The sequence below is a fragment of the Anas platyrhynchos genome, chromosome 20, assembly GCF_047663525.1.
Source record: "Anas platyrhynchos isolate ZD024472 breed Pekin duck chromosome 20, IASCAAS_PekinDuck_T2T, whole genome shotgun sequence".
NCBI classification, from domain to species: Eukaryota; Metazoa; Chordata; class Aves; order Anseriformes; family Anatidae; genus Anas; species Anas platyrhynchos.
The window spans coordinates 5,215,134-5,238,580 of NC_092606.1; the positions used below are offsets into that span (position 1 = coordinate 5,215,134).

Genomic DNA, 23,447 nt, shown 5'->3' on the forward strand with positions numbered 1-23,447 from the left:
ACAAACCTAACAGTGCTGCCAAAACCTCTTGTGTGTTACGCTTTGTAAGGCATTTTGTCCTTTAGGAAAATAAGTATTTTTTTAATGCGCTGCAAGCTAATACGATCGATTATGCACTGCTAGCCGTGCATAGGAACAAAACCAGGCTTTACGTTGAAATGCCTTTATTTATCATTCGGTCACCCAAGCGGGCTGGAGAGCTGCCTGCTGAGGGGGGGACACAGCCCCGAGCCCCTCGGCCCGTGCTGGGCCTCACCGAGCCCGGAGCCCCTCACGGGGCCGGCCCCGGGGCTGTGGGCGGCCGCGGGGCGGAGCCGGGACGGGGACCGGGACTGGGACCGGAGCGGGGGCCGGGAACGGGACAGGGACTGGGAATGGGGCCGGGATCGGGGCCAGGAGCAGCACCGGGGCCGGACGGTGCCGCTGCTCCGCCCGCCGCCGCCATGGCCGCTCCGCCTCAGGCTCCCGTCATGGCCGCCCCGCAGCCGCCACCTTCGCCGCCCGCCCGGCGCTGCCGCCCCTCCGTCGAGCCGCTGCTGTTCCTCGCCACGCTGTCCCTCGGCCTGCAGGTCCCGCTGGCCACCCAGTACCTGTGGGACCGCCTGGGAGCCGAGCACGGCTACAGCGGCCCCAACGGCAGCAGCCCCGCGGGCTGCGGCAACGACAGCGGCAGCCCCGACCCGCTGCGGCAGGTGGGAGCCCCGCCGAGGGCTTGAGGGTGCTACCGGTGCTCCCCACCTGGCCCTGGCCCTCAGGGGTTGTGTTTGTGTTGCAGGAGGTGGAAGCGTTGGTTTCCCGCTGGAATCTCTACATCAACCTCGGGGGCTTCTTCGTGGGGCTCTTCTCCGTGACGCTCTTCGGGCCATGGAGCGACAGCGTGGGTCGGCGGCCGGCGCTCGTCCTGCCGGCGGTGGGCATGGCCGTGCAAGCAGCCATCTACCTCCTGGTCATGTACCTGCAGCTGCACGTCGCCTACTTTCTCCTCGGACGCCTCCTCAGCGGCCTCCTGGGCGACTACAACCTGATCCTGGCCAGCTGCTTCGCCTACGTGGCCGACACCAGCGACCGACGCGCGCGCACGTTTCGTGTCGCCATCCTCGAGGCTTGCCTCGGCGTGGCGGGCATGCTGGCCAGCATCGGCGGCGGCCAGTGGCGCAAAGCACAGGGCTACATCAATCCCTTCTGGCTCGTGCTCGCCACCAGCCTCGCTGCCGCTCTCTATGCTGCTTTCTGTCTCCAGGAGTCGGTGAAGCAGCAGAAGCCGGCCAAGCTGCTGACGCTCAGCCACTACAAGGCTGTCTACAGGCTGTATATGGCCCCGGAGCACCGCAGCTCCAGGAGGAAGCTCGCCCTCTACTCCCTGGCTTTCTTTCTTCTTGTCACTGTCCATTTTGGAACCAAGGACCTCTTTGTTTTGTACGAACTTGGCGCCCCTCTCTGCTGGGCCTCTGATCTCATCGGGTACGGCTCAGCTGCCAGTTACCTGGCTTTCCTGAGCAGCCTGGGAGGGCTGCGGCTGCTGCAGCTGTGCCTTGAAGACACCTGGGTGGCAGAGATAGGATTGATTTCCAATATTTCTGGACTGGTTGTGATTTCCCTTGCTACTACAACACCACTGATGTTTACAGGTGATGCCAGATTCTTAATCCGTGTATCTTGGGGTCTTTTCTTAGAGATACCGGTAGATGCAGGAGCACAGCGTGCTTCTGGGAGTTCAAGCTGCTGTAGGAACTGCTGCCTCCATTTCAGCCAATGTACCAACAAAACAACGACTTGCTAACAACAAGGCTGGCCAAACACTGAAATTGAAACTGCAACCATTTAGTCCCTAGAATAACAGGTTTCCAGGTAGCTGTATTGTACTGCAGGCACAGATGAAAGTGCACGGTGAAATGCAGGAGGGTGAATGGAACTGGAAGGTAGCAGGGAGAAAACGCCCAGAGCTTCAGGTTTCTGGGACTGACTTTGGAGATTTTATTTTAAGTCGATACAACTTTATCAGATAGAGCTTTCCCTAATATGCTGTATTTTTCTTACAGGTTATGGAATTCTGTTCCTTTCCATGGCAGCTACTCCAGTCATCAGAGCCAAACTCTCCAAGCTGGTTGGTGAGACAGAACAGGGTAAGGAGTTTAGCTAGTAGTCTTAAGCTAGGTCCTGAAACACTTGTCGTCATGGAACATTGAAACCAAGCTGCTTTGGGAGGTTAGGACTTCCCTAGCTCCTTTGGACTCCTGTGCCTGTGCATTCACCCTGAGGCCCTGGTCATTCATCTGTTTGTTTCTAAGACGACTATGAGAAGCAAGAGTTAAAATGGATTGTATAACACGTGGAAACTAGTGATTTCCCTGGCCATGACTCTTCTCTGTAGATCAGTAACGGTGGGAAGAAATGCAGTGTTGTTAGAGGGTTGTATCATTGACCATGGTGAAAGATCGTGGATAACCTCTAGGAGGAGCGTACTTGCTTTTTTCCCAGTAATTCATTTGAAGAGCTTACACTTGCTGTTACAGACTGCATAGGAATACTTCTTCAGGCAGAGAGGGGAGGAGGGATGTGAGATGGGACAGACCTGAAGGTGACTTTGCTGAATTCCCATTTCTTATACAAGAATGAAGGTGGCACACAGCTGATACCAGCTTTATGATGCTAAGCCTATAAAATACAGTCTTCTTCTGCACTTAATGTTTAACAAGTGATAAGATGTGCCTGGCAGTAAACAGATTTAGATAGCCATTTCTAAAAGTTTTATAATCCAGCTGATAGATAATGTCCCTGGTCAGCTCCTGTGATACCAGTTCTGGAGGTCAGTGAGTTGGTATTTCCTACAGAGAAGCTGAGTGCAACATGTTTGGCCTGCTGGGCCAGTACAGTATGCCCAGTCTCTGCTCCTAGCTCTTGCCTCATCGTGCTTGACAACACAAACACCAGAAGTGCAAACCCTTAGAAAGGTTCACAGTTTGCACTGGAAGAGTTGACATGGTAAAGATCTTTCAGTTGGTGATCTTCAGGCAGGGCCCTCTCACCGTTAACCTCGTTTATCTTTTGCAGGTGCTCTCTTCGCGTCTGTTGCCTGTGTGGAAGGGCTGTGTTCACTTGTGGCCACAGGAGTGTTCAACTCTCTCTACCCTTTGAGCTTGCACTTCATGAGGGGATTCCCCTTTCTCTTTGGGGCTATAATTCTTCTTATTCCAGCAGCTATTGTTGGGTAATTAACTTCAAATTTCTAAACTTTGCTGTAGGACCTGTGAAGCGTAATACAAAAAATGCAGTTTAGACATAGGATAGGGGCTCACATTTTTAAAAGGTGTATTTTCAGTTATGCTTACAGGAGGCTGTTTAGCGCCCCAGTAAGCAGAGATGTGGGCCCATTTCTTCTGGCAGCTGAATCCTAGCGATGAACTAGTGAAGCCTGAGTGCTGTGGCTGCCTATGCCCAAACAGCTTAAAAGTATTACTCCACCCTCAGAATGGAATCCAAAGTCTCGAGTTGAATTTATAAGTCCCCTATGGAAGAGATGGAGCTCTCTTAGGAGTCTCTCTTCCTGTCGTTACTCTACGAATAGAAGAAAAAGTTGTGTCATGATAGAAAATGAATCCCCTGGTTTAGTCCTGGGAGAGAGAATGTGCTGGGAGTTGTGGTAGAAGTGCAGCAGCTCCTGGCAGGATCATTTTGTTCTGTTCCCTTGAAACTTTAAAACTGACTTCATTCAGCAAAGTCCCAGTGTGCTTTCAGAGGCTCTAACTGTTCTTTCTTTCTTTCTTTCTTAGGTGGATAGAAATCTGGGACTCAAACCCTGAGTACAGTCACTTCACAGATACTTCCCTGTCCCCTGCAGATGGCTGAGCAGCAACTTAGCAACAAGGAATTGGCCAGCTTGGCAGCGTCCATCTGAAGACTGCTCTTTGTTCTTGCCTTGAAGAACAGATTAGTGTGGGAATGACGCCTTGGTTGTCCTTACTGATTTTTAAATGCCAAATAGTTGGAAATCATGGCTCTGACTGCTAGGAGGAACTTGATTTACAGATGTGAATTCCTCTTTGCTGTTGTGTTGACTCATCTGCCAGAGAAAACCCAAAGGACACAAAACCCGATCAAGAGTAAAAGCTGTTGGCCATTTACAAGGCCAGTTAGTGGTTTGGTTTGTTTCGTGAGGTGGGGGGATAGCTAATGTGCTATGCTTTTAGTGGTGAGAGAGGACTGAATTCTGGTTTAATTGCCAAACTTTCTCCTCTGAGTATTTCAGTGAGTAGCAGACCAAAGCCTGCTGTGCGGGACTGAAGCAGAGGTAGCCCAGCAGTGCTGTGCTGGGGAGGAGGGTCTGTGCTCCAGTTGGTGTGCTGTGAATATGAGTCTCCTGAATATTGCAGGTCAGTGCTGTTGGGGTGAGCTGTTAAGGGGAGAGGGCCAGTGTGTTTGGAAATGAATTTGTTTTGTTTTGTTTTGGACACAATTATGTGTCAGTAAGTCACTCCTGCTGCACTTCTCAGGATATGTTGATGCCAGCAAGCAAACCCCTGTGTTCACAGTATTGGTAATTGTTCTTTTCAAAGAATTAGCTGTATTGTTTCGATCCTATTTTCTTCAAACTGCCATAAACCAGCAGATCTGTGTACACAGCATTGCACACAGTGTTCAGATGTATGCAATAATGTTCTTACTGTGAAATTGCTTAGCAGACACACTACTTCCAGAATGTGAATAAAACCTCCATTCTCTTTCGTGGCTCCTAAAAGGATAGCTTTTTGTGTGCAGCTGTTAATGAGATTTGCCCTTGTTTTGCTCCATGCTTCTCTCCATTATTTTCATACTTCTCCTTTTACTGAGGAATTTGTAGCAAAGAAGCCACAGCAGGAAGTTGTCTGCTGTGTGAAGAATGAGCATGTGAGGGACCTGGGTCAGGAAGAATGCAGTTGTGGGACTTGCGAGCAACCATAACTTGCTTTTCCTGAACACCAGAGTAAAGCTTTCAGTAGTGCATGGCATATAACCTGCCCTTAAATACGCAGTAAACGTGAAATGTTTATATATAACGTTGTTCCTTGTTTGTTAGGAGTTTCTGGTAAGAGCAGAACTCGGAAGTAAGGAAGCAGGAGGCTGAGGAGTAGGAGGACTCTGAGACCTGTTTTGTTATGCCTCTTGGTCTGTGTAGCTGTGCTGGTGGACGTAGGCAGGAGCTACTTGTCTGATTCATGGGCTAAGCCCAGAATTATCCTCCCCCGGGATCAGGGCATGCTGTGAGTGTTGCGTTAGATGTTTGTAGCTGAATTGGTTGTGAGGCAAGTTTCTTCTCCACCGACAGATTCCTCATCCTCCAGTATTAACAGCCGCTAAATGTTGCGCAGTGAAGTGAAACTTGTGTACTCGCTCTACTTTGCTGTTTGTGTCAGGGTGCTTGCAAAGGCAAAATTCAATAGGAACTATTAAGCTCTATCAGAAAAATCGAAGTTTTTTTAGGCTCTCCTCCAAGAACTACAAGCAAGTACATGATCCATGCATTGTGAGTGTGGGCAGCAGGTAGAGAGAGCCCCTGGGGTCGCAGTGAGCTACATCAGCCCATGCAAGATGAACCTGAAGTGTGAACCCCACAGAGAATGGTGCCTGGAAAATTCTGCTGCCAGCAAGCCCTGCCCTGCCAGCGGATGAGAGTGTGACAACAAGAGAGCAAGTGTGAGAAGGCTGCGGGGAAAGAAGCATGTGACACAAACATAAAAGAGGTTGGGATTTAGAGTATAAACCAAATTTATTAATAATGTCCAATAGAACAACTTTAAATACTTTCTGACATGGCATGGCAAAGGGGTAAGGAAGGGTGAGAACAGAAGCATTTATTTTAGGAATTGGACTTGATGATCTTACTGGGTCCCTTCCAACTCAGATGTTCTATGATCTCCTTGGGGATGTCTGCTTTGACTGGAAGTGGACGGGCATGGGGTGTTTTGTCAAGAGCAGTGAGTTCATCAGGGTGAAGATAATCGCCTAACAGGGAAACAGGATGAGTTACAGTCTGGGCAGCTGGGGCATGGGCTGTGATCTCAGTGCAGGTAAGACACCAAAGCTGTAGAGGACAACTAAATCTTGTCTATTGAGTGGAGGGTGAGGAGGTTAAATGCTAGAGAGCTCCTGGGAAACAAGACACGAGAATCTTACTGTGTGTTATTTTAGAGAGAAAAATCCTTTGGACTGTTTGTGTGGGACTCCTTTAATGGCCACAGAGGCCTTGACCTTCAATAAATTACTCAGGATTTTTCCCTGAAGCAGCTCACAAGTTGCTTTTATCCTCTGGCAGATTCACCTTTGGGCTCATCTGCTGCCTTCCTCGTATTTAATCTGAAGATTAGGTGATGCTATTTCTGATGAGGGCTGGGCAGACCTGGCTATTAACCTTTCACTGGAGAGCAAAGACGCCATTATCTGTGAGCTGATAAGAGCTCTCCATAAAGCTCTGATTAAGCACCAGAATTTAACTTACTTTTCTTCTTACGATATGCTCATAAATCCAAGCCAAAAGGAGTTGTGTTTATGTGCAGTTATGTGTCATGCCAGCTAAGGCAGGTAGCAAGGCTTCACGGAGAGCCAAGGTGAGTGCTTGTGGGCTGGAACATAGCTCTGCCTCCTCATTGCCTCCTGGAAAGGGTGGGTTAGCCTGAGCAGGGACAGGCTGAGGAATTTCCTACTGCATCAGCCTGATCCCCAGAGTGCTGGGCAGGCTGCTGCTCCCTGGGCATGGCTTGCTCGAGTGTGTCCTGAGTGAGGAAGTCTTTTGCGTTAGTAACCGTGCTCTGCACCAAAACAGAAGAACGCAGGTAGGAGTTGCAGTGTCTGGTCCTAATTGCAAAATACCATGTTGTTGAAAGCCTAATCGCCCTCCGAGCAGGTGTGAGAAGCCGGACAAGGCCAGGAGGGCAGAATTCAGAGGCGTGTCGGGGTGCTCTCAGCCTGTGCTCACACCTAGCAGCCTCCACCTGCCCTTTGCGTCAACCTCGGCTCTTACCTGATATTTCAAGGTGAGTAGCTACAAAAAAGATCTGGTGGGCGTTGGGAAGAGGCTGGTAAAAGGAAACAAGTGCTGTTTGGTATTGCATCCAGCAGCGTGGGGACGTCCCTGAGCCGGAGGAGCTTAGCCAGGGCTGTCGGGGTAAGTGCTAGGCCGCAAAGGGATGTGCCAGCCCCTGCTCGAAGGAACAGACCGTAGAGGAGATCTGCTGTGGAGCACCAACAACAGAATAAAATGCAGCCAGTGGAAAACATCTCCACAAGTACAGTGCAGCAGTTAGCATCGTCCGTATCTGCCTGGATATACGTTTTGCAGAGTCGCAATCCAGCCTCCTGTGCCTTACAGATAAATAAATACACCTGATAAAAGTGGTAAAGCTGAGACACCGGACGGAGGGAAAGGCGGTGGTTTTAAAGCACTTTTTTTTTTGGTAAAGACCCTTTGGAAACTTCCTGTGACCTAAAGCCAAACCTCTGCCACCAGAGCTAAGAGCACAAAGTGGTTTTGCAGCATTAGGAGGAGAAAGGCCTCGAGGAGGGAGCAAGCTTGGGTGATAAAGGGATATTGCTGGGGAAGAGAAAGCTTCTGCCGAGCAGTTTGGAAGGCCTGTGCGTGTTATCTTTCCCAAACACAGGGATTTTGTTGGGGCTTAGCTTTTGTTTGCTCTTTCCCACCCACACCAATGTTCCTGCAGCACCCAGCAGAGGCCATGGTGTCCTCCTGCAGCGAACCCCTGGAAAACCCCACAACTTTAGCTCCTTGGAAGCTGCCTCCTCTTTGGCTTCATCTCTGGGGGGAGCTGCAGCCTTCTGCAGGGGGGCTGCACTGTCCTGGTCCCCCCTGCACCCCCTGCACTGCGGGAGGCTCAGCCTGCAGGTCCTGCTGCCCCAAAGGATGGCCTGAAAAACAGCTCATCCACCCCAGGGGCTGCCCTGGAGGCTCACCGGGCACCCTACGAGGGAGCGCTGGCCTTTCAGCCCCAAGGGCTTGCATTTGGAGGGCGGAGGGGGGCTAACGCCCCATGGCTGCCTGAGCCACGGCCTGGTCTCAAGCCAAGAGGTGTCAGGTCCTGAGGGAGAGAGGGTAGGGAAGGTACTAGGATGGGGGAAAATCTAGAGGGAGAAACTCGGCCCCACGGAAATAGGGGTCACCTGGATAAGTCTGCGGGGGGGCTGAGGCAGTCGAGCTGCTCCTAGGTCTGCCCGGGAGCAGGCAAACAGTCCAGGCCGTTCTCCGATCCCGCCGAGGAATCCCGGGAGGACCGGCCCTGGAGAAAGCGGATGATTTTGTCGATCGTGGCCTCCTGGTACTCGTGGGACCATCTGCGTTTGAGAGGAAACCCGAAGTTAACTTTTTTTTGTGTGCGAGATGCCACGAGCCAGCTCAGCGCATGTCAGCCAGGCGGCCGTCCCCCTGCCTGCACCCCAGCTCCCCGGGAGCACCCCTTTTCCCCTCAGGGAATGCAGAAACACTGAATGCCACAGCAAAACCCCTTCTCCTTGGGGAATAGGGGAAGGAGGGCTGTGGGCAGCTCAGGAAGCTCCTGCCTGGGGGACCAGGGGGCAAGGACGGGTGTCCTCCATTTGGCAGTGGGGTGGCAGCTCCGCGATCCAGAGCAGAACCGTGGTGGGGACCTTTGCTCCCTCGTGCCCTGGAGTATCTGAAGTGACTCAGCTCCCCTTTGGCCTCTTCTACCTCCCTCATCTCCCCAGTTTCCTTGTGCTCTTTGCTACTGCTTATGCAAGCCGTCCTCTCCTCGTGTGGAGGAATCAGCCCCGCAGGCCCGGTTCCTCCCACTTACTTGATGCCATTAAATTTCAGGACGGCCCTCATGTCCTTGGGGAGGGTTTCTGGGTCAGGCCACTCAAAATGGTCTGTAACGGGTACAATGTTCTTGCCAGAGTTCAGGGCTGTCACAATCTCCTGCAGGAACACCAAGTGCTCGGGGTTAGGGCCTGCGCCACCCCATCGCCTCCGGGCCCCCCACCCCTTGGCATCTCCCACCTTGTGCACCCAGTCCTTGCACTCGGGGTCCGCCATGCACTTATCCAGCGCGTTGGGCGAGAGGACCAGCACGAAGTTACGGGCGCTCAGGACGCTCTGGATCAGCTTGTCCTCGAACTTCCCTGCCTCCAGCTTCTCCACGTCGATGAAGACGCTGAAGCCGTGCAGCTGCAGGTGGACCTTCAGCAGGCTGGGGGGTGAGAGGAGACGGCGCCCAGGCTTCGTGTGCTGTCCCACCACGTCGGCCAAGACGTCGTGAGACCGAGGAGCAGCAGAGGGCACGGTCCTTGAGGTGCCAGCTGCCAGCCCAGCCCACTTACAGGCAGCTGGGCTCATGGGGAAGATAAGGAGCAGGACACCAACACCCTGCTGCCACCTCCTGCGGCTCCACTGGCACAGTGCAAGAAGAGGGTGAGGCAGTGGAACAGGACGGCAGCGATGGGACTGGGAATTTGCAGGATCACCGTGCAGTTTGGGTGCTTTTAGTCCCCACCTGCACAGCAGATTTTAACAGCCTCCCCCCACCCCTTTGTGTTTTTGTCCCAGCGCCGTGACGCTGCCCGCAGCACCCACCTGGCCAGCTGCGAGCCGGTGCTCCTCCGGTAGCTGATAAACACATCGGTGCCATCCGACGCAGTTTGCAGCGTTATAGGGGAGTGAAGCATTTCTAAAGCACAACGAACCGCAAGCAAAAATTACAAAAACGCCTGAGCACTCATCCCAAACAACCCCCAGCGCTCATCTCCGCGCAGCCGGCGGCGGCACCCGCACCCCTGGCGGCGGAGAGGATGCGGACACGGTGGAAGCCAGTGGCGATGTGGCAGTCGTCCTGCAGCTGCTGCTCCGTCACGCGGTGCAGGAAGCTGCGGTTGATGCCGCAGGTCAGCAGGTTGTAGGTGTACTGCCGAAACCGGGGGTCAATGCCTCCCAACCAGTCGGCCAGGTTGCTGCGGTCGCAGGTGGAGTAGTTGGCGAAGGTTTTCAGCTCCGTCAGCTCCCGGAAAAACCTGGCAGAGGGGAAAGGAGAAGCATAGGGGAGGCCCCCTTCTCCTGCTGGACCAGGAAAGACACAGAGATGTTTGGGAGCATGTCCTCAGCTGTGTCAGACGGGGTGTGCCAACGTGCCGTGGTGCAGAATGAACAAAATGGGGACAAAAGTCTGCACGGCTCTGGTTGTGCTGGTCCTCAGGGCGCAGAGGCACGAGGAGCTCGGCTAAAGGATGAGGAGATCTGTAAGTTCACCCCCTTCTGGGTAACCTGCAGCATCCTGCCTCAGTTTCTATGCCATTGCTGGCCTCTCCCCACCCCACAGCTGCACGTCGCATCCTCTGGGTCACATCCTGCTCTGGAAAAGCCCTGGCAGCCCGGGTTTCCTCTTTGGGGAATCCCTCTTCTTGTCCTTGCAAGAAAAGGAAGGTGCACACCTTCGCCCTGGCTCTGCCAGCGTGCCCTGCTAGTGCTCTTACCTCTTGCGGGTGATACTGGAGCCCATCCCCAGGTCCTCCTGCAGCTCCTCCTCCGTCAGCCTCAGGAGAATATCCCCGTCCACCTGGTGGTCCTGCCGAGAGAGATCCAGGCTGGAGACCCAGACCTGTGGGGTCTGGCTGGCACCACGCTCAGGCCCGTGGGACTGCTGGAGGCCTGGCACCCACAAGAGCCCTGTCCCCGAATATTTGGGCTATATTTTCTCTCTGGGACAGCAGCCCCTGCTCGGTGCATGCAGAGGGAGGTGGGAGAGGACGGCAGGGTCACCCAGTGCTGATGTGTGCATGGGAAACCTCTGGGGTGAGATTTTTGCACCTCTGCTGCGGGATGGGGCAGAAGGGCCCCCGCTGGTGCCCTCGCCCCATCACGCAGCCCTACCAGGAAGCTCTGGCAGTATTTGTTGAATCCGATCTGCTGCAGCCACGTCTGCACCTCGCAGGGCTTCCAGTTGGGCACCGTGGGCAGGATGCGCCGAGGAACCTCCTCCCCTATCATGCGCAGCACCTTTTTGGCCAGGGAGGAGGTGGTGCTGCTGGTGGAGTAGCACACCACCCGCTTCAGGCTCTGCGTGGCCCCGATCTCGCTGAAAATCTGGGGACACAGAGGGAAGGAGCATCACTTTGCTTCCCCAACCCCATGCTGGGCGAGCTCAAGGGGGCACAAACCACATCAGGATGCAGCGGCAGCGTCTTTCCCTTTTGGCACCTCCTTCCCCGGGGCCGACCTCCCTTTTTACCTTGGTTTGCTTCTGCCTGGTTTTGATGGCAGCCTCGGCGCACAGGTAGAAGGCGGCGATGCACTGCGCCTCCAGCCTCGAGCTGTCCAGCAAAGGGACCAGGCGCTGCAGGTCCTCGGCCGTCCTGCCCTGGCTGCTGTCGCTGCTGCCCAGCATTCGGCAGGCGAAGCGCTCCGGGTCCAGCGAGGCGATGAAGGGCTCCACGAGCGCCAGCGTCCCCGAGCGCTCCACCTCCTTCTCGATCTCCTTGTTGGTGGCCAGCACCGTGATGGCCAGGCAGGCGTGCAGGCGGATCAGCTCGTCGTCCCGGGAGAACACCAGTGGGAAAAGCCACTCGGCTGTCCTCTTCTCGATCATCAGGCGCTGGTTGGCCTGCCCGCCGTGCATGGCGCAGTTGGCCAAGGCCATGGCGCAGTGGCGCAGCACGACGGGGTCCGTCCAGCGGCACCAGTAGAGGATGGCATCCAGGCCCCCGTCGGAGATGAGCTGGGAGCAGGTCTCCTCCGTGTGCTTGAACATGTGCTCCAGGATGCCGGAGACGCTCTGCGCCAGCGGGGGGATGTCTCGCTCCTTGGCTAAATTCAGGATCACCCCCAGACCGATCCGAGCGATCCGATCCCTGCGGGAAGGAGAGGTGCAGGTGGGTGAGGGGCAGGTGGGACCACACGGACCCCCCCAAAGCCTTGGTGGTGAGTGCCCCGCGACAGCCAGATGTCTCCCTGTGGGTCTCAGCTGCCAGATGTGCCACCAGGCTGTGGCACAGCGAGATGTGAGATTGGAGGAGGTGATCACAGTGCCCATCTCTCCAGCTCCAGGTGAGACACGTGTAGGAACCAGCAGTGCAGGGTGGGCTAAGGCCAGGCAGATCTGTTCAGCCAGCTCTCCTGTGAGCTGCTTCGTGCTCTGGGCTGAAAACCTGTTTGCCCCCAGCCAGCGTTCCCCTCTGGCTGCTCTGTCACCTGCTGGGACACGGCCACGCACAGCTCTGTGCTGTCCTGCATGGGGACCAGAACAAGGTGCCTGGATGTGGCCGTGCCCAAAAGGTGCGGGCTGGAGAAGGGGGAAACATCGAGCACTTTGCTGCCCTGTGTGAGGAGCAACGCTCTCCTGGCCTTAGACATGAATGATTTTAGTGGCTCTGCTCCATTCACAAGCACGGCTGCCCCTTGCTGCTCCCACAGAGCCCAAACCCTTGATGGCAGCGACGTGTTTGCCCCCCAGCGATGCTGGGGCCGAGGGCACCGCAGCCTCCCCGCGCTGGCAGGCAGGACGGGCATTTCTGGGAAGCCCGCGTGGCTGGGGCTGACCTTGGGGCAGATTTGGCAGCAAACGCTGTGGAGAGCTCTGGAAAAAAAAAAAATCCTGCATCCTGCAGCTGGCTCCCAGCTCAGCCAGGGGGTGGGTGGCTGCCACGGCCCCCCAGGTGAGCAGTGAGGGGCTGGGGGCTACAAACTGCTCCTGGGGCAGAGATGGCCTCTCCAGCAGTGCTGTCTCCTGCCAGGAAGATAAGTGCTGCGCTCAGCCCGTGCCAGCGGTTTCCTGGGATTAATTCCACCCTAATGGACTTGCCCGATTTAGCCGCTGCTCCTTTTTCCTGCCACGGCACTCACTGGGGGCCAGGCTGCGAGTCCACGACCTGACAGCGCCGTGCGTTGTGCCTGAGGCCGGGGCAGGACCGTGAGCTCTGGCCAGGCTTCCTCAGCGTGCTCCCAATGTGCTGGTTTGGGGCAGGCTGGGCTCGGGCGCACTGTGCCAAAACTGGCTGCCTGACCCCAAAAACGGGGCCTCAGGAGCTGTCTGCTGATTTGGGGTTTGGGGCAAAGGGATGAGCAGCGCCCACGGGGATGGAGAGGAACCCTGGGGTTGTTCAGGTGGTGGCTGTGCGCTCAGGCATGCCGGGTGCCCCGTGTGCATGCTTGTGCATGCCTCGTGCACACACGTGCGCACACACTCCCATCCGTGCCGATGCTCTGGCAGAGCCAGCTGCGTGCCCTCACCTGTCCCGGGGCACAGCGAGTGCATCTCCAGCCTCTGATCTAGGAGCCACGGGCTGGGGGCTCCCAGGGCCACCAAACAGCCCCCTCCTTACGGCCTCCGCTCCACCCCGTCAGCAGCAGGAATTCTCTGGGCACCAGCTCCATCCTCTGTGGTTAAGGCTAAGGCGTTGTTGCGCCTCTCACCCTCCGGATCAGACGCTCTGGGCCAGCCAACCAGCCCCAGCTCACCCACAGAGGGCTTTTTGGGGACACCTGGGTGGCCCTAGGCTGGATGTGGCTCTTGAGGACACCCCGCTCCTCGCCAGCATCCCCCGTGCTGGGGCTGCTCCTGCTCCTCCAGCTGGGTCAGAGCATTGCCCAGGGACCCCGCGTGCAAGTGGGGGGCTGCAGAGGGGTTTGGTGAGCTGGGAGTACCCAGAGCAGGGAAATGTGGGGGACATCACTGGAAGAAATCCCTGCTGTGTGAGGCAGGGAAGGCTTTTTGCAGACTCACCTGTTTTCTGCCACCAGGATCTGCTCCAGCAGCTTCCCCGCCTGGCACTTGGTCTCCAGCTCCGCCGTGTAGAGCAGGTTGAGCAGCAGGTCCAGGCCCCCCTCCAGGCGGATCACGTCGCACAGCACTTTGGCCACGTCCCTCCCCAGGGTGGGCATCCCCCAGGCCTCCTCCACCAGCTGGAAAACCTCGCCGATGGCCTGCCTCAGCTCGCCGGGGCCGGCCGCCTGCTTGGCGCAGGCGATGGAGCGCTGCAGCGCGGGCAGGATGCGCTCCAGGGCCGCCCGTACGTCCGTGTTCACCCCGGGAGAAACCTCACGGCGCTCCCCGGAGCTGCCAGCAGCCCAGCACCCTGCCTGGCTCACGCACTCGGGCACCTCCAGCCTCTCCATGCCCGACATGGCGAAGAGGCGGCAGAGTTTGTAGACGGAGACGAGCAGGGTGAGCACCATCCGCAGCCCCTAGCGCAGCATCCTCAGCGCCCACCGGGCCTGCCAGGAACAGACAATGGCTCCTGTTGTGTTTTTTTTTTGGAGGGGACACCCCTGAGCTGTGTGGGGTGGGGCTGGAGGGGGAGGATGGAGCTGGAAGCGATGGCACAGCCGCTTCACCAGGGCCAGGCTCAGCATCCCAGCTCCCCAGCAGCTGATGTCACCCGCGCCAGGCGCCGCCTCTCCAAGGAGGGGCTCCTCCGCAGCAGCCCCCTCCTCGCTGCAGATGCTCTGCCGGACCCCCAGCCCTCCTCTCGCAGCCCCTGCTGTCCCCCCATCACCCCCAGGCACCCCCCCGTTGCCCTTGTGGCCGATCTCCCTGGGATTCTCCGCACCCAGAGCCGGGGAAGGGGGCGCAGGGCGATGGCACAGCGGTGGCCGTGGTCACGGCGTGGCCGTGGCCCTCTTGGCTCTGTGGCTTGGGTTTATTTTGCATCATTGTGGTGGGCCGAGCAGCTACCCTGGCCATGGCGGAAATTCAGAGCAGCTCTTCTGGGTGGGCTCGGGATTTGCATGATAAAAGGAAAGAGCAGAGGCAGCCTGGGCCCCTTTTATTTTCCTTTTTCCAGGCCGGACGTGCTCAGGGCAGAAATGCTGGGGATGCTGCTCGCCAGTGCTGGGAGGAGCAGCTTAAATCCTTGGCTCCAAAAGCAGGCTGCTGCCGGCTCAGACTGGGACTTAAATTCAAGTTGAGGTTTTAATGCCACGGAGCCTCTTTTAATCCTCTCTGAATCCGATACGCGGGGACAGACGCAGGAAGGGGACCTCAGCTCACGGCAGCAGACAGCAAACGAGGCGACCCGAGCAGCGCAGGACCGCGGCAGCCCCTCGGCACAGAACAGTAAGAGATTTCCTGATAAGCTCTTATCAGTCCCGGGGCAGCGATAGGGGTGGCGGTGCGGCACGGCAGGAGGATTGGCTGCCTCAGAGGGGGCAAAAATCAAACCCTTCCCTTCGGCTCTCCCCAACAAGCCCCGAGAGCTTTGTTTCGCTTCCTTTTGCTTTTGGGGAGGGATTTCAAGCAGCAGAGATCTGCCGGGAGGTTGGTGGGGGCCAGGAGGAGCCGGAGGGCAGATGGTGAGCTTGGGACGAGCTGATCAGCAGGAGCAGCTCCAAGCCCAGCCCTTCCCATCCCAGCCACCCCAAAAGCCTCGCAGGGCTCGCACCAGGGGTGACACAGCCAGGACCGAGGGGCAGGAGGGGTCAGAGGGGGGCTGCAGGAGAAGCCCTGCCCCATTAGCCCACTGCTGGTGCCTCTCCAAGGCTCTCCCTGTGGGTGCAAGCGCGTTTCTCAACACCAAGCTGGACTCTTCCCAGCAAAGGTGGGAGCAGCCAGTGCTGGGAACTGCCCTCAGCAGAGACAAAGCCCGTGGAGAAGAGGGCAGCGGCACCGCCAGCCTGCTTGGTGTCTTCTCTCCCCAAAACCTGTCACTTTTTGAAGCCTATCGTGGTGACGCTGCCACCCCGGGCTGGGCAGAGCCCAGCGGAGCTCCTGCCCCGGCAGGGGACCTGCTGGAGGTGGCGTTGCCATCGCCTCGTGCGCTTTTGCTCCTTGCCCCGATTAAATAACCATCCCGGAGTTATCAGGAGCTGTCGAAAGAGCTGAGTCGACATTAATTAGTAACTGAAAAGATTCGTCGGAAAGGGAATGATGGGAGCAAAATACACAGCCTTTTGTTTGCCTACCGCAGCGAAAGCGCACGGGGCTTCCCCTCTGCCACCCGGCCACTCACCCCCGGCCCCTGCTCCGTGGGCGCAGTGGTGCCAGCGGCCCCATCCCGCCCCTGCCTCCCTTGGGGCTCCCCACTTCTCCTTCCAGCCTGTCTGCCATCGAGAAAATCCCCCAAATCCCCCCCGAAAAATGGTGCTGTTCTGGGAGAGCGTAACCCGGAGCTTTTCCCTTTGCCCTCGGAGGGCTGCTCAAGCTCAGCTCGTGCTGCGGGGGGGAGCGGGCAGGGGCAGCGAGCGCCTCTGCCCCATCTCCCTCCTCGTTGACCTTGCCCTGTTTGCTTTCCCCGGCCGGGGCAGGCTGAGCAAACAGCGGATGCTGGGGCCCCGGCGACGGCCACGCTCCAGCCCGCTCAGTCGCAGGAGGGCTGCGCTCCCGGCTGCCCACCATGAGGCTGCTGCTGCCTGTCCTGGCGCTGGCCCTGCTCGCCCCAGCCCGTGCTGCTGAAGGTGAGCCCCTTCAAGGGGGCGTGGGGACGGGGTGACGGTGGGGGTGTCCTGGGTGAATCCCCCCCAGCGTGGTCCTGCACGAAGCGGGCACCGTGGCTGCGTGGGGGGGAGTGGGGAGCAGCACCCCCGTAGCCCCCAGGGGTGGGTGCCCGTGTTGGGTGCCCTCAATCTGGATGTGGCCACGGCTGCCTTCACCCCGCGGTGCTCCTTCTGTGCCCGGTGTCCCCTGCAGAGTCCTGCGAGGGTCGCTGTGATGAGGGCTTCAACTCGCTGCAGAAGTGCCAGTGTGACACCCTCTGCGTGTACTACCAGAGCTGCTGCAGCGACTACTCCACCGTCTGCAAAACCAAAGGTACCGGCCCCGCCGTCCCCCACTGCTCCTGCCACTGGCCTCGGGGACCTCAGGGTTCCCAACAGCGTCCCAGGCCACCAGCACCGGCTCCTCTCTGCACACCCCCGTGTCCGCAGGGGGATGGCAGGGCTGGGATTTGGCACTGGGGTGCTGCCGTGCCAGGGTTTTTCGGCACCCAGCTTGGTGCCACGGGGCTGGGAGCACCCAAACCCGGTGTGGGGACACTTGGGGCTCCCTGGGACTGACCCGTCCCCTCCCGCAGTGACCCGGGGAGATGTCTTCGCCTTGCCAGAGGACGACTACCTGGACTACGACCTCCCCATCGACACCGGCACGGAGCCACCCACCAGGCCGGCAGCGCCCACAGGAGCTCCCACGGAGCCCCCCACGCCCCTGCCCACGGTGCCGGAGGACGAGTGGGGCACCGAGGAGCCGCTGCTGGAGACGGAGAGGCCCGTGCTGGAGCTGCCCACCACCTCCGACGGGGTCACGGATGAGGATGAAACCGAGGAGCTGTGCAGCAGGAAACCTTTCAACGCCTTCACCGACCTGAAGAACGGATCCCTTTACGCCTTCCGAGGTACCCCGGGGGCCCTTTTCCCGACACGTCCTGCCAAGCTGGCATCCCACCTCTCACCTCCCTCCTCCCCTCTCTCTGCAGGGAAGTATTTCTACGAGCTGGACAAGAGCAGCGTGCGCCCCGGCTACCCCAAACTCATCAGCGATGTTTGGGGCATCGAGGGCCCCATCGACGCAGCCTTCACGCGCATCAACTGCCAGGGCAAGACCTACCTCTTCAAGGTGGGTCCCCAAATCGCCGTGGCTGTCCCCAGAGCACCCGTGCCCGGGGACTCCACACCGCTTTGCTCACCCCCCCGATCCCATCACGCCCCCAGGGCAACCAGTACTGGCGCTTTGACGATGGGGTCCTGGATCCCGGGTACCCGCGCAACATCTCGGATGGCTTCGAAGGAATCCCCAACAACATCGACGCCGCCTTCGCCCTCCCGGCACACAGCTTCCATGGCAATGAGCGGGTCTATTTCTTCAAGGGTAAGGCACAAAACCCCCTCCCTGCTGCCCGTGGGGGCCGTGAGTGCCCCAGCAGGGCGCTGATGTCCCCGTGCCCTACCCACAGGCAGGTACTACTGGTCCTATGACTTCGCCCACCAGCCCACGCAGGCCGAGTGCGAGAAATCCTCGCCCTCCACCGTGTTCAACCACTACGCCTTCATGAACCGCGACAGCTGGGAGGACATCTTCCATGTCCTCTTCGGCAGCAGGATGAGTACGTGCAGGGCCGGGACGCGCCGCGGTGCCAGGCTGTGCGTGGGACCCCGCCTTCTGCTCCGACCCCCTGTGCTCAGCCCGCATCCCACCCCTGCTGAGCCCCTCACCAGTCACTCACACCACAGCGTCACTGTTGGGGCTGTTTATTCCCACTGGGGCTCAGGATGCTGTAGGAAACCCCAACCCCAGGCAGGAGAAATGAGAGAAGGGGAAGAGGAGAGGGCGCTCAGCACCAGCGGGGCTGTTCCCAGCCTTGGGGTCCCTTTGGACCCCCTTTATGCCACGGGACAGGCGCTGGGGGCTGTCTGTGGGGCTGATGTTGGCTCCTGCATGTCTCTGCCCCCCTCCTAACTCACCCTCTGCCTCCCTGCCAGTCGGGGCGAGCGGCCCGCGGTACATCAGCAGAGACTGGCGGGGGGTCCCCGGGCAGCTGGACGCTGCCATGGCCGGCAGGATCTACGTGGCGTCGCAGCAGCCCCGCCGGAGGAAGTCCCGCCGCCAGCGCAAGAGGTACAAGAGCCACCGCTCGCTGCATTTGGGGATCTGGAGCTGGCTGCATAACGACTCCGACTCCATGGACGCTGAGAGCGACTGGCTGTCGGGATCCAAGTGCGAGACCCTGCAGAGCGTCTACTTCTTCGTCGGGGGTGAGGCTGGGGAGCTGCAGGGACCCCCGTGGGGCTGGGGGGGGGCTCCTCTGGCTCTGCGCCATCCCCGATGCTGTGGGGCTGGTGGCGAGGGCTGGTAGTGCCCCCAAAGCCGTGCTGACAGCCCCCTTTTCCCCCCTCCCAGACAACTACTACCGCGTCAACCTGCGCACCAAGCGCGTGGACCTGGTGCAGCCCCGCTACCCGCGCTCCATCGCCCAGTACTGGCTGGACTGCCCGCAGCCCGGGGAGGAGAGCACCTGAAGAGGGCCCAGCACCACGGCCCGGAGCTAGACAGCAATAAACCACGAGCGCCGTGCAGGCTGGAGGGTCGGTCTGGCTGTCTGGCTGTCTGTCGGGGTGAGATGGGCCACCCGTGGGCCGTGCGGTCCTTGTGGTCTGTTGTGCCCCGGGGGGCTGTGGTTGTGCTCCTGGTTGCAACCATGCTGGGGCTGGTTGCAGGGTGCGGGGTCCCCTCTGCTGGTCCCGGCTCCGGTGAGGCTGTGGCTGCTCAGATCTGCTCCGCCAGCCACCCCAGGGCCTCTTCCCACTGTGGCAGAGGGACGGCTCCGGCGGCTGGCAGCCGGGAGCCACCAGGGTCAGGTCTCCAGCCCCCCAGGATCAGGTCCGCAGCCCTATAGGGCAGGTGCCAGACCCTGAGGCTCTGCCTGTCCCACCCCGCTCACCTCCGGGCTCCAGCAGACCTGGCCCTGGCCACGGCGGGGCCGAAGGCTCGACCCTTCTCTCGGGGCTGGGCTCCCGGCTGTCCCGTGGCACCGTGTGCCGCCGAGACAAGCTCCTGCTCCTTCCCCAGCTCCTGCCGTGAGCAAAACCCCAATTTACTGCCTCCCCATGTCCCTGGAAGCTTTCCTGATGCCCCAGGGATGGCCCCATCCCCATCTCTCACCGCTTTCCCTGGTGTGGCCGGGAGCTGGGCAGAGCCACGTCCTCCTGGCCGGGCAGTGGGATGCCAACGGGGACCGGCTGTGGCACGGGGAGCCCCGGCAGCACCTGGGGGCCGAGCGGAGCTGTGAGGGTGCTGCTGTGCCCTGCCTGCCCCATCCAAAGGGACACAAAACATACCTGGGGCACGAGGGCATCGGGCAGACCGGGGCAGCACTGGGGGCAACCAGAGGCTGGAGGCAGTTTCTGCAGGAGGGAGAGGGCAGCGGGTGTTGGTGCAGGCTCCCTGCAGCCCCCACGGGGTGCCCGGGGTCCCCGCGCTCACCGGCAGCTGGTGCCCAGAGGTGGGCATCGCGTGGGGCTGCTGGAGCTGTGTGGGGTGGCCGAGTGGGACGTGGGTGCTCCGGAGAGGGACCCGGCTGCCGCAGGAGCTGCGGGGGGCTCTGCAGGATGGGATGTCACCACCAGGGTCTGGGGACTTGTGGGGCTGCCTGGGGAGCAGGGAGGGAGCAGGGCAGGGCACGGGCAGCCTGCAGAGAGCCTCCCAGCCCTGCCTCCAGAGCCTCCCTGGGGCAAACATCCACATCCCTCAGAGGCAGGCACCAAGTGCTGCACAACCGGGGGGCTCTCCGGCTCCTGGAGCCCCTTTTTGTGGGTCCTGCACGTTCCAGCAGGACCCCCCCCGTACCTGAGCTGCTCATTCTCCACCACAAAGTCCCTCAGGAGGCCGTAGAGGCTGGGCCAGGCTGGGGCTCCCTCCGCCAGGAGCTGCCCTTCGGGTGGGGAGCAGCGTGGCCCCCCGGGGCCGGACCTGCCCGCCCATCCCGGCTGTGCCCCCAGCCTCGGGGGCGTCCCTAGCACCTCCCCGCTCCTCGTGGGCACCGTGGGCAGGCAGAGCTGCTGGCGCAGGGAGAGGTTCTCCAGCTGCAGGGCCCGGATTTCTTCCTCCAAGCTTTGCAGCAGCTTCTCCCGGGGGACCTGGGAGCACCAAGGGGTGGCTCGGGGAGGGTCCCGGCAGCGGGGCTGAGCATCCTGCCCCTGCCCGCAGCCCTACCCTGTTGGCCACGGGTCTGGTGGTGACCCTGCGGGCCCGGCTGGCGTAGTGCAGGGTGCTCAGCGTCTCCGAGAGGCAGCGCGAGGACGGGGAGATGCAGGCGACCTGCCGACGAGGAGGAGCAGCAGGTGAGCCTTCCCCTCCGTGGGGCAAAGACCCCGCGACTCCGTGCACCCCAAAACCCCCCTGCCCAGCCTCTTCCACGCACGTACCATCAGCGTGACGCCCCAGCCGCCCAGCGAGCGGGCCAGCAGCCGGGTGAGCTTGCTGTCCCTGTAGGGGATGTGCGTCCGCTTCCCCTGGGGCTTGGCCAGCAGGGAGATGCAGTGTCCTGCGGGAGGGCGAGCCACAAAATAAAACATTGGGGCTGTAACGGGGTCTGGCAGCTGCTCCAGGGGGTCCCCAGCTCTTACCCAGCGCCAGCAGGCTGCGGTTGATGTTGTTGGCCTCCACGCACAGCTCCCCGGTGGAGCCGGTGTCCTTCACCCGCTCGCTGCCGGCCAGATCCACGAAGCACAGCGTGCCCTGCTTGCTGGGGCTGCTGCTGGGCTGGAGGGGGGAAAACACACACTGTGGGGTCACACCCTGCTCCTACATCCCTCCTGCCCCTTCCCTGTTACCCACTGTGGTTCTCAGCCCCACCAAAATGTCCTCGGGGAGAGGAGGACGCAGCCGGAGAGCCAAATCCAACCCCCCCAGCCCTCCCCTTTGTGCCCGGAGCAGGATTTGTGCTCACGGCTCGGCTGCGGATGCGGATGGTCAGGAGAGCGTGGCTGCGGCTCGAGTGCTTGTTGAGGGCGTGCGCAGAGGTCCGGCGCCTCCGGGAACCTGCCGGGATGGAGAGCTGCAGGGGGGACACACCACCCCGTGCCTGGCACCACCACCACCAGGTCCAGCACCTCCCAAACGTGCCCCCCCGGCATGGTCCCAGCCCCGGCACCTTGCAGGAGGAGGTCGACGATGGTCTCCAGGCTCTCAAAATCCACGCTCAGCTGGTTCTCGGCGTAGAAGCCGCGGGTTTTGCTCCAGCGCAGGGGCAGGGCGCACGGCGGCCCCGGGCTCAGCAGGTCCCTGACCTGGGGAGGGGACAGACGGACGGATGGCAGTGGGGATGGTGCAAGGGGGTGGGGGGGGGGCAGGTGAGCGCTTACCTGCTCGTTGTAGATCTCCAGGTAGGAGGCACTGAGCGCCAGGCCGGGGCCGTGGCTGCGGCTGTGCTCCAGGAGGCAGGCGAAGGATCTCTGCATCAGCCCCAGCACCGCCGGGGCCTCGCTCTGCGGAGACCGAGGGGGTCACGGCGCATCCTCACCCCCCACCCCAGGCCGTGAGGAGCCCGTCCTGCTCTCGAGGCCGCTGCTGTACCTGCCCCAGAGGCCCCATCAGGGTGTAGGTCTTCCCCGAGCCCGTCTGTCCGAAGGCGAAGACGGTGCAGGAGAAGCTGGAGAAGGAGGGCGAGCCTCAGGCATAGCCCCAAGGCTGCGGTGTGGAGATGCCACCTCCCGGCCCCAGCCCGGCAATGCAAACCTCCCGCTGAGGCCTGCACGGCTCCTGGGTGGTGGGGATATGGGGCTGGGGGGCTCCGGGGGGGGCTCACCCATCGATCGCCAGCTCCACCAGCTGCCTCATGCCGCTGCCCTCGAACACGGCCTCCTGCGAGGCGCCCGCGTCGAAGACGGCGCTGAACCCGAAGGTGGCGTCGTGCCTGGCTGCGCTCAACTGGGGACGGTGGCGGTGGGTGTTTTTTTTTTTTTGGGGGGGGTCCACGGCTCCTTGACCCCGTGGGGAGGTGGCACTTACGTGGACGGTGCCGTCGCCCAGGCTGTGCACCACCTGCCGGTCCCCTCGGCGCGTCTCCGTGCAGGTCAGCGGCCGGACCCTAAGGTGGGGGGACACAGAGGTGGCACCGTGTGGGGACCCCCCCTGCGCCCCTGGACCAGCTGAGGCTGATGTTTTGTCTGGTCCCTGCTGTGTCCCCAAACCTGCCACGTCCCCCTTACCTCAGCACCACCCTCAGGCGCGTTTCTCTGCCCTCCATGGGTCCCTCCTGCTCCACTCCGGGGCTCCTTGGGGGAAAAAAAGAGGGTGCGGGGTGGTGGGTGACCCCACAGCGGGGCACCCCAAGGAGAGGGACCCCCAGCCATGCTCCTGCTTTCCTCCTTTTTCCCCCTGCACCCCAGCACCTGGCAGAGGACAGCGTGCAGCTTCCCCCACACCCCCACACGGGGCCACCCCAGTCCCCCCACCCCAGCATTTTTAGGGTCCCAGCTCCCCTCCCAGCCACCCAGGCGGCCACGTTGGCTGCTCAGGCCCCGGTCGCTGTGGCACGGGGTGGCCTCGGTCCCCTCCGTCCCCCGTGGACTTACGCTCGCTGCTGGCCCCGTGGCAGCGTTCTGGGCCGTGCGCCCCGTCGGGTCTCCATTCGCCCCCCGCACCCCTCACTGGGGGCGGCGGCGGCACCCGCTTGGCCCCACTGGGAGGCACCGCGCAAACTGGTACCACGGCTCGGTTAAACATTCACCCGTGCCAGCCCCGCAGGAGAGCTGTGGTGACACGGGGGGGGGTTGGAATGAGGCTGGGGGCAGGCGGCGGGTGCTGCACGGGGTCGTTTTATCCCGGGGAGGGGACTCGGGGGGGCTGCGGTGTCAGCTGGGCTCCCCAGCGGGCTGGTGCTGGATCCCCCGAGCCCCCTCCTTGGTTTGGGTTCCTCTGGGTGCCCCCTTTTTTTGGGGGGAGCCGTCGGGGGGGGGCAGTGCTGGGAGCTGGGGGGGTTCCTGGGGGCTGGAGGTGCTGGGGGCACCACCCCGAGGCCTGTAGGGTGCT

At 60.4% G+C, this 23,447-nt stretch overlaps 4 protein-coding genes across 5 annotated transcripts; 2 read left to right on the top strand and 2 right to left on the bottom strand.

The window, feature by feature from the left end:
• Window positions 1–236: 236 nt before the first annotated feature.
• SLC46A1 (solute carrier family 46 member 1) lies at window positions 237–4,735 on the top strand. The gene is made up of 5 exons (XM_027471910.3): window positions 237–692; window positions 776–1,628; window positions 2,040–2,123; window positions 3,052–3,208; window positions 3,771–4,735. Exons 1-5 carry the CDS (start codon window positions 375–377, stop codon window positions 3,844–3,846), a joined length of 1,488 nt encoding a protein of 495 aa, XP_027327711.3. The 5' UTR covers window positions 237–374; the 3' UTR covers window positions 3,847–4,735.
• Window positions 4,736–5,763: 1,028 nt separating this feature from the next.
• SARM1 (sterile alpha and TIR motif containing 1) lies at window positions 5,764–14,388 on the bottom strand. The gene is made up of 9 exons (XM_038165711.2): window positions 13,713–14,388; window positions 11,223–11,841; window positions 10,865–11,077; window positions 10,468–10,559; window positions 9,773–10,008; window positions 9,575–9,668; window positions 9,002–9,191; window positions 8,799–8,920; window positions 5,764–8,319 (listed from the first exon to the last, which is right to left on the bottom strand). Exons 1-9 carry the CDS (start codon window positions 14,162–14,164, stop codon window positions 8,190–8,192), a joined length of 2,148 nt encoding a protein of 715 aa, XP_038021639.2. The 5' UTR covers window positions 14,165–14,388; the 3' UTR covers window positions 5,764–8,189.
• A 501-nt stretch (window positions 14,389–14,889) lies between these two features.
• On the top strand, window positions 14,890–19,003 carry VTN (vitronectin). Its single transcript, XM_027471912.3, has 9 exons — window positions 14,890–15,044; window positions 16,232–16,381; window positions 16,614–16,733; window positions 16,996–17,313; window positions 17,395–17,534; window positions 17,630–17,786; window positions 17,872–18,021; window positions 18,398–18,670; window positions 18,816–19,003. Exons 2-9 carry the CDS (start codon window positions 16,321–16,323, stop codon window positions 18,932–18,934), a joined length of 1,338 nt encoding a protein of 445 aa, XP_027327713.2. The 5' UTR covers window positions 14,890–15,044; window positions 16,232–16,320; the 3' UTR covers window positions 18,935–19,003.
• KIF12 (kinesin family member 12) lies at window positions 18,151–23,192 on the bottom strand. Of its 2 annotated transcripts, XM_072025988.1 has the most exons (16): window positions 22,991–23,192; window positions 22,625–22,690; window positions 22,222–22,503; window positions 21,990–22,065; window positions 21,779–21,901; window positions 21,568–21,703; window positions 21,364–21,455; window positions 21,041–21,176; window positions 20,840–20,958; window positions 20,628–20,732; window positions 20,262–20,551; window positions 19,899–20,064; window positions 19,754–19,819; window positions 19,578–19,681; window positions 19,357–19,487; window positions 18,151–19,220 (listed from the first exon to the last, which is right to left on the bottom strand). In XM_072025988.1, exons 1-16 carry the CDS (start codon window positions 23,044–23,046, stop codon window positions 18,961–18,963), a joined length of 2,208 nt encoding a protein of 735 aa, XP_071882089.1. In that variant the 5' UTR covers window positions 23,047–23,192; the 3' UTR covers window positions 18,151–18,960. The 2 variants fall into 2 exon arrangements, with proteins under 2 accessions (XP_071882089.1, XP_071882090.1); XM_072025989.1 differs by having other exon boundaries at window positions 19,038–19,246; window positions 19,578–19,819; window positions 21,568–21,901; window positions 22,222–22,343; window positions 22,425–22,503.
• Window positions 23,193–23,447: the final 255 nt, after the last annotated feature.

Excerpts from the sequence above, each read along its gene's own strand:
- SLC46A1 (XM_027471910.3), top strand. The coding sequence starts at position 375 with ATGGGGCCGGGATCGGGGCCAGGAGCAGCACCGGGGCCGGACGGTGCC. Across the intron at positions 1,629-2,039 it reads AACACCACTGATGTTTACAG|GTTATGGAATTCTGTTCCTT; the intron begins GTGATGCCAGAT and ends TTTTTCTTACAG. Across the intron at positions 3,209-3,770 it reads ATTCCAGCAGCTATTGTTGG|GTGGATAGAAATCTGGGACT; the intron begins GTAATTAACTTC and ends TTTCTTTCTTAG.
- SARM1 (XM_038165711.2), bottom strand. The coding sequence starts at position 14,164 with ATGGTGCTCACCCTGCTCGTCTCCGTCTACAAACTCTGCCGCCTCTTC. Across the intron at positions 10,560-10,864 it reads AATACTGCCAGAGCTTCCTG|GACCACCAGGTGGACGGGGA; the intron begins GTAGGGCTGCGT and ends CTCTCTCGGCAG. Across the intron at positions 9,669-9,772 it reads CATCCTCTCCGCCGCCAGGG|AAATGCTTCACTCCCCTATA; the intron begins GTGCGGGTGCCG and ends GTTGTGCTTTAG.
- VTN (XM_027471912.3), top strand. The coding sequence starts at position 16,321 with ATGAGGCTGCTGCTGCCTGTCCTGGCGCTGGCCCTGCTCGCCCCAGCC. Across the intron at positions 16,382-16,613 it reads CCCAGCCCGTGCTGCTGAAG|AGTCCTGCGAGGGTCGCTGT; the intron begins GTGAGCCCCTTC and ends TGTCCCCTGCAG. Across the intron at positions 17,535-17,629 it reads GCAAGACCTACCTCTTCAAG|GGCAACCAGTACTGGCGCTT; the intron begins GTGGGTCCCCAA and ends TCACGCCCCCAG.
- KIF12 (XM_072025988.1), bottom strand. The coding sequence starts at position 23,046 with ATGGAGACCCGACGGGGCGCACGGCCCAGAACGCTGCCACGGGGCCAG. Across the intron at positions 20,733-20,839 it reads GCTGGGGCGTCACGCTGATG|GTCGCCTGCATCTCCCCGTC; the intron begins GTACGTGCGTGG and ends CCTCGTCGGCAG. Across the intron at positions 19,221-19,356 it reads AGGTCTGCTGGAGCCCGGAG|TGGGAAGAGGCCCTGGGGTG; the intron begins GTGAGCGGGGTG and ends CCTCTGCCACAG.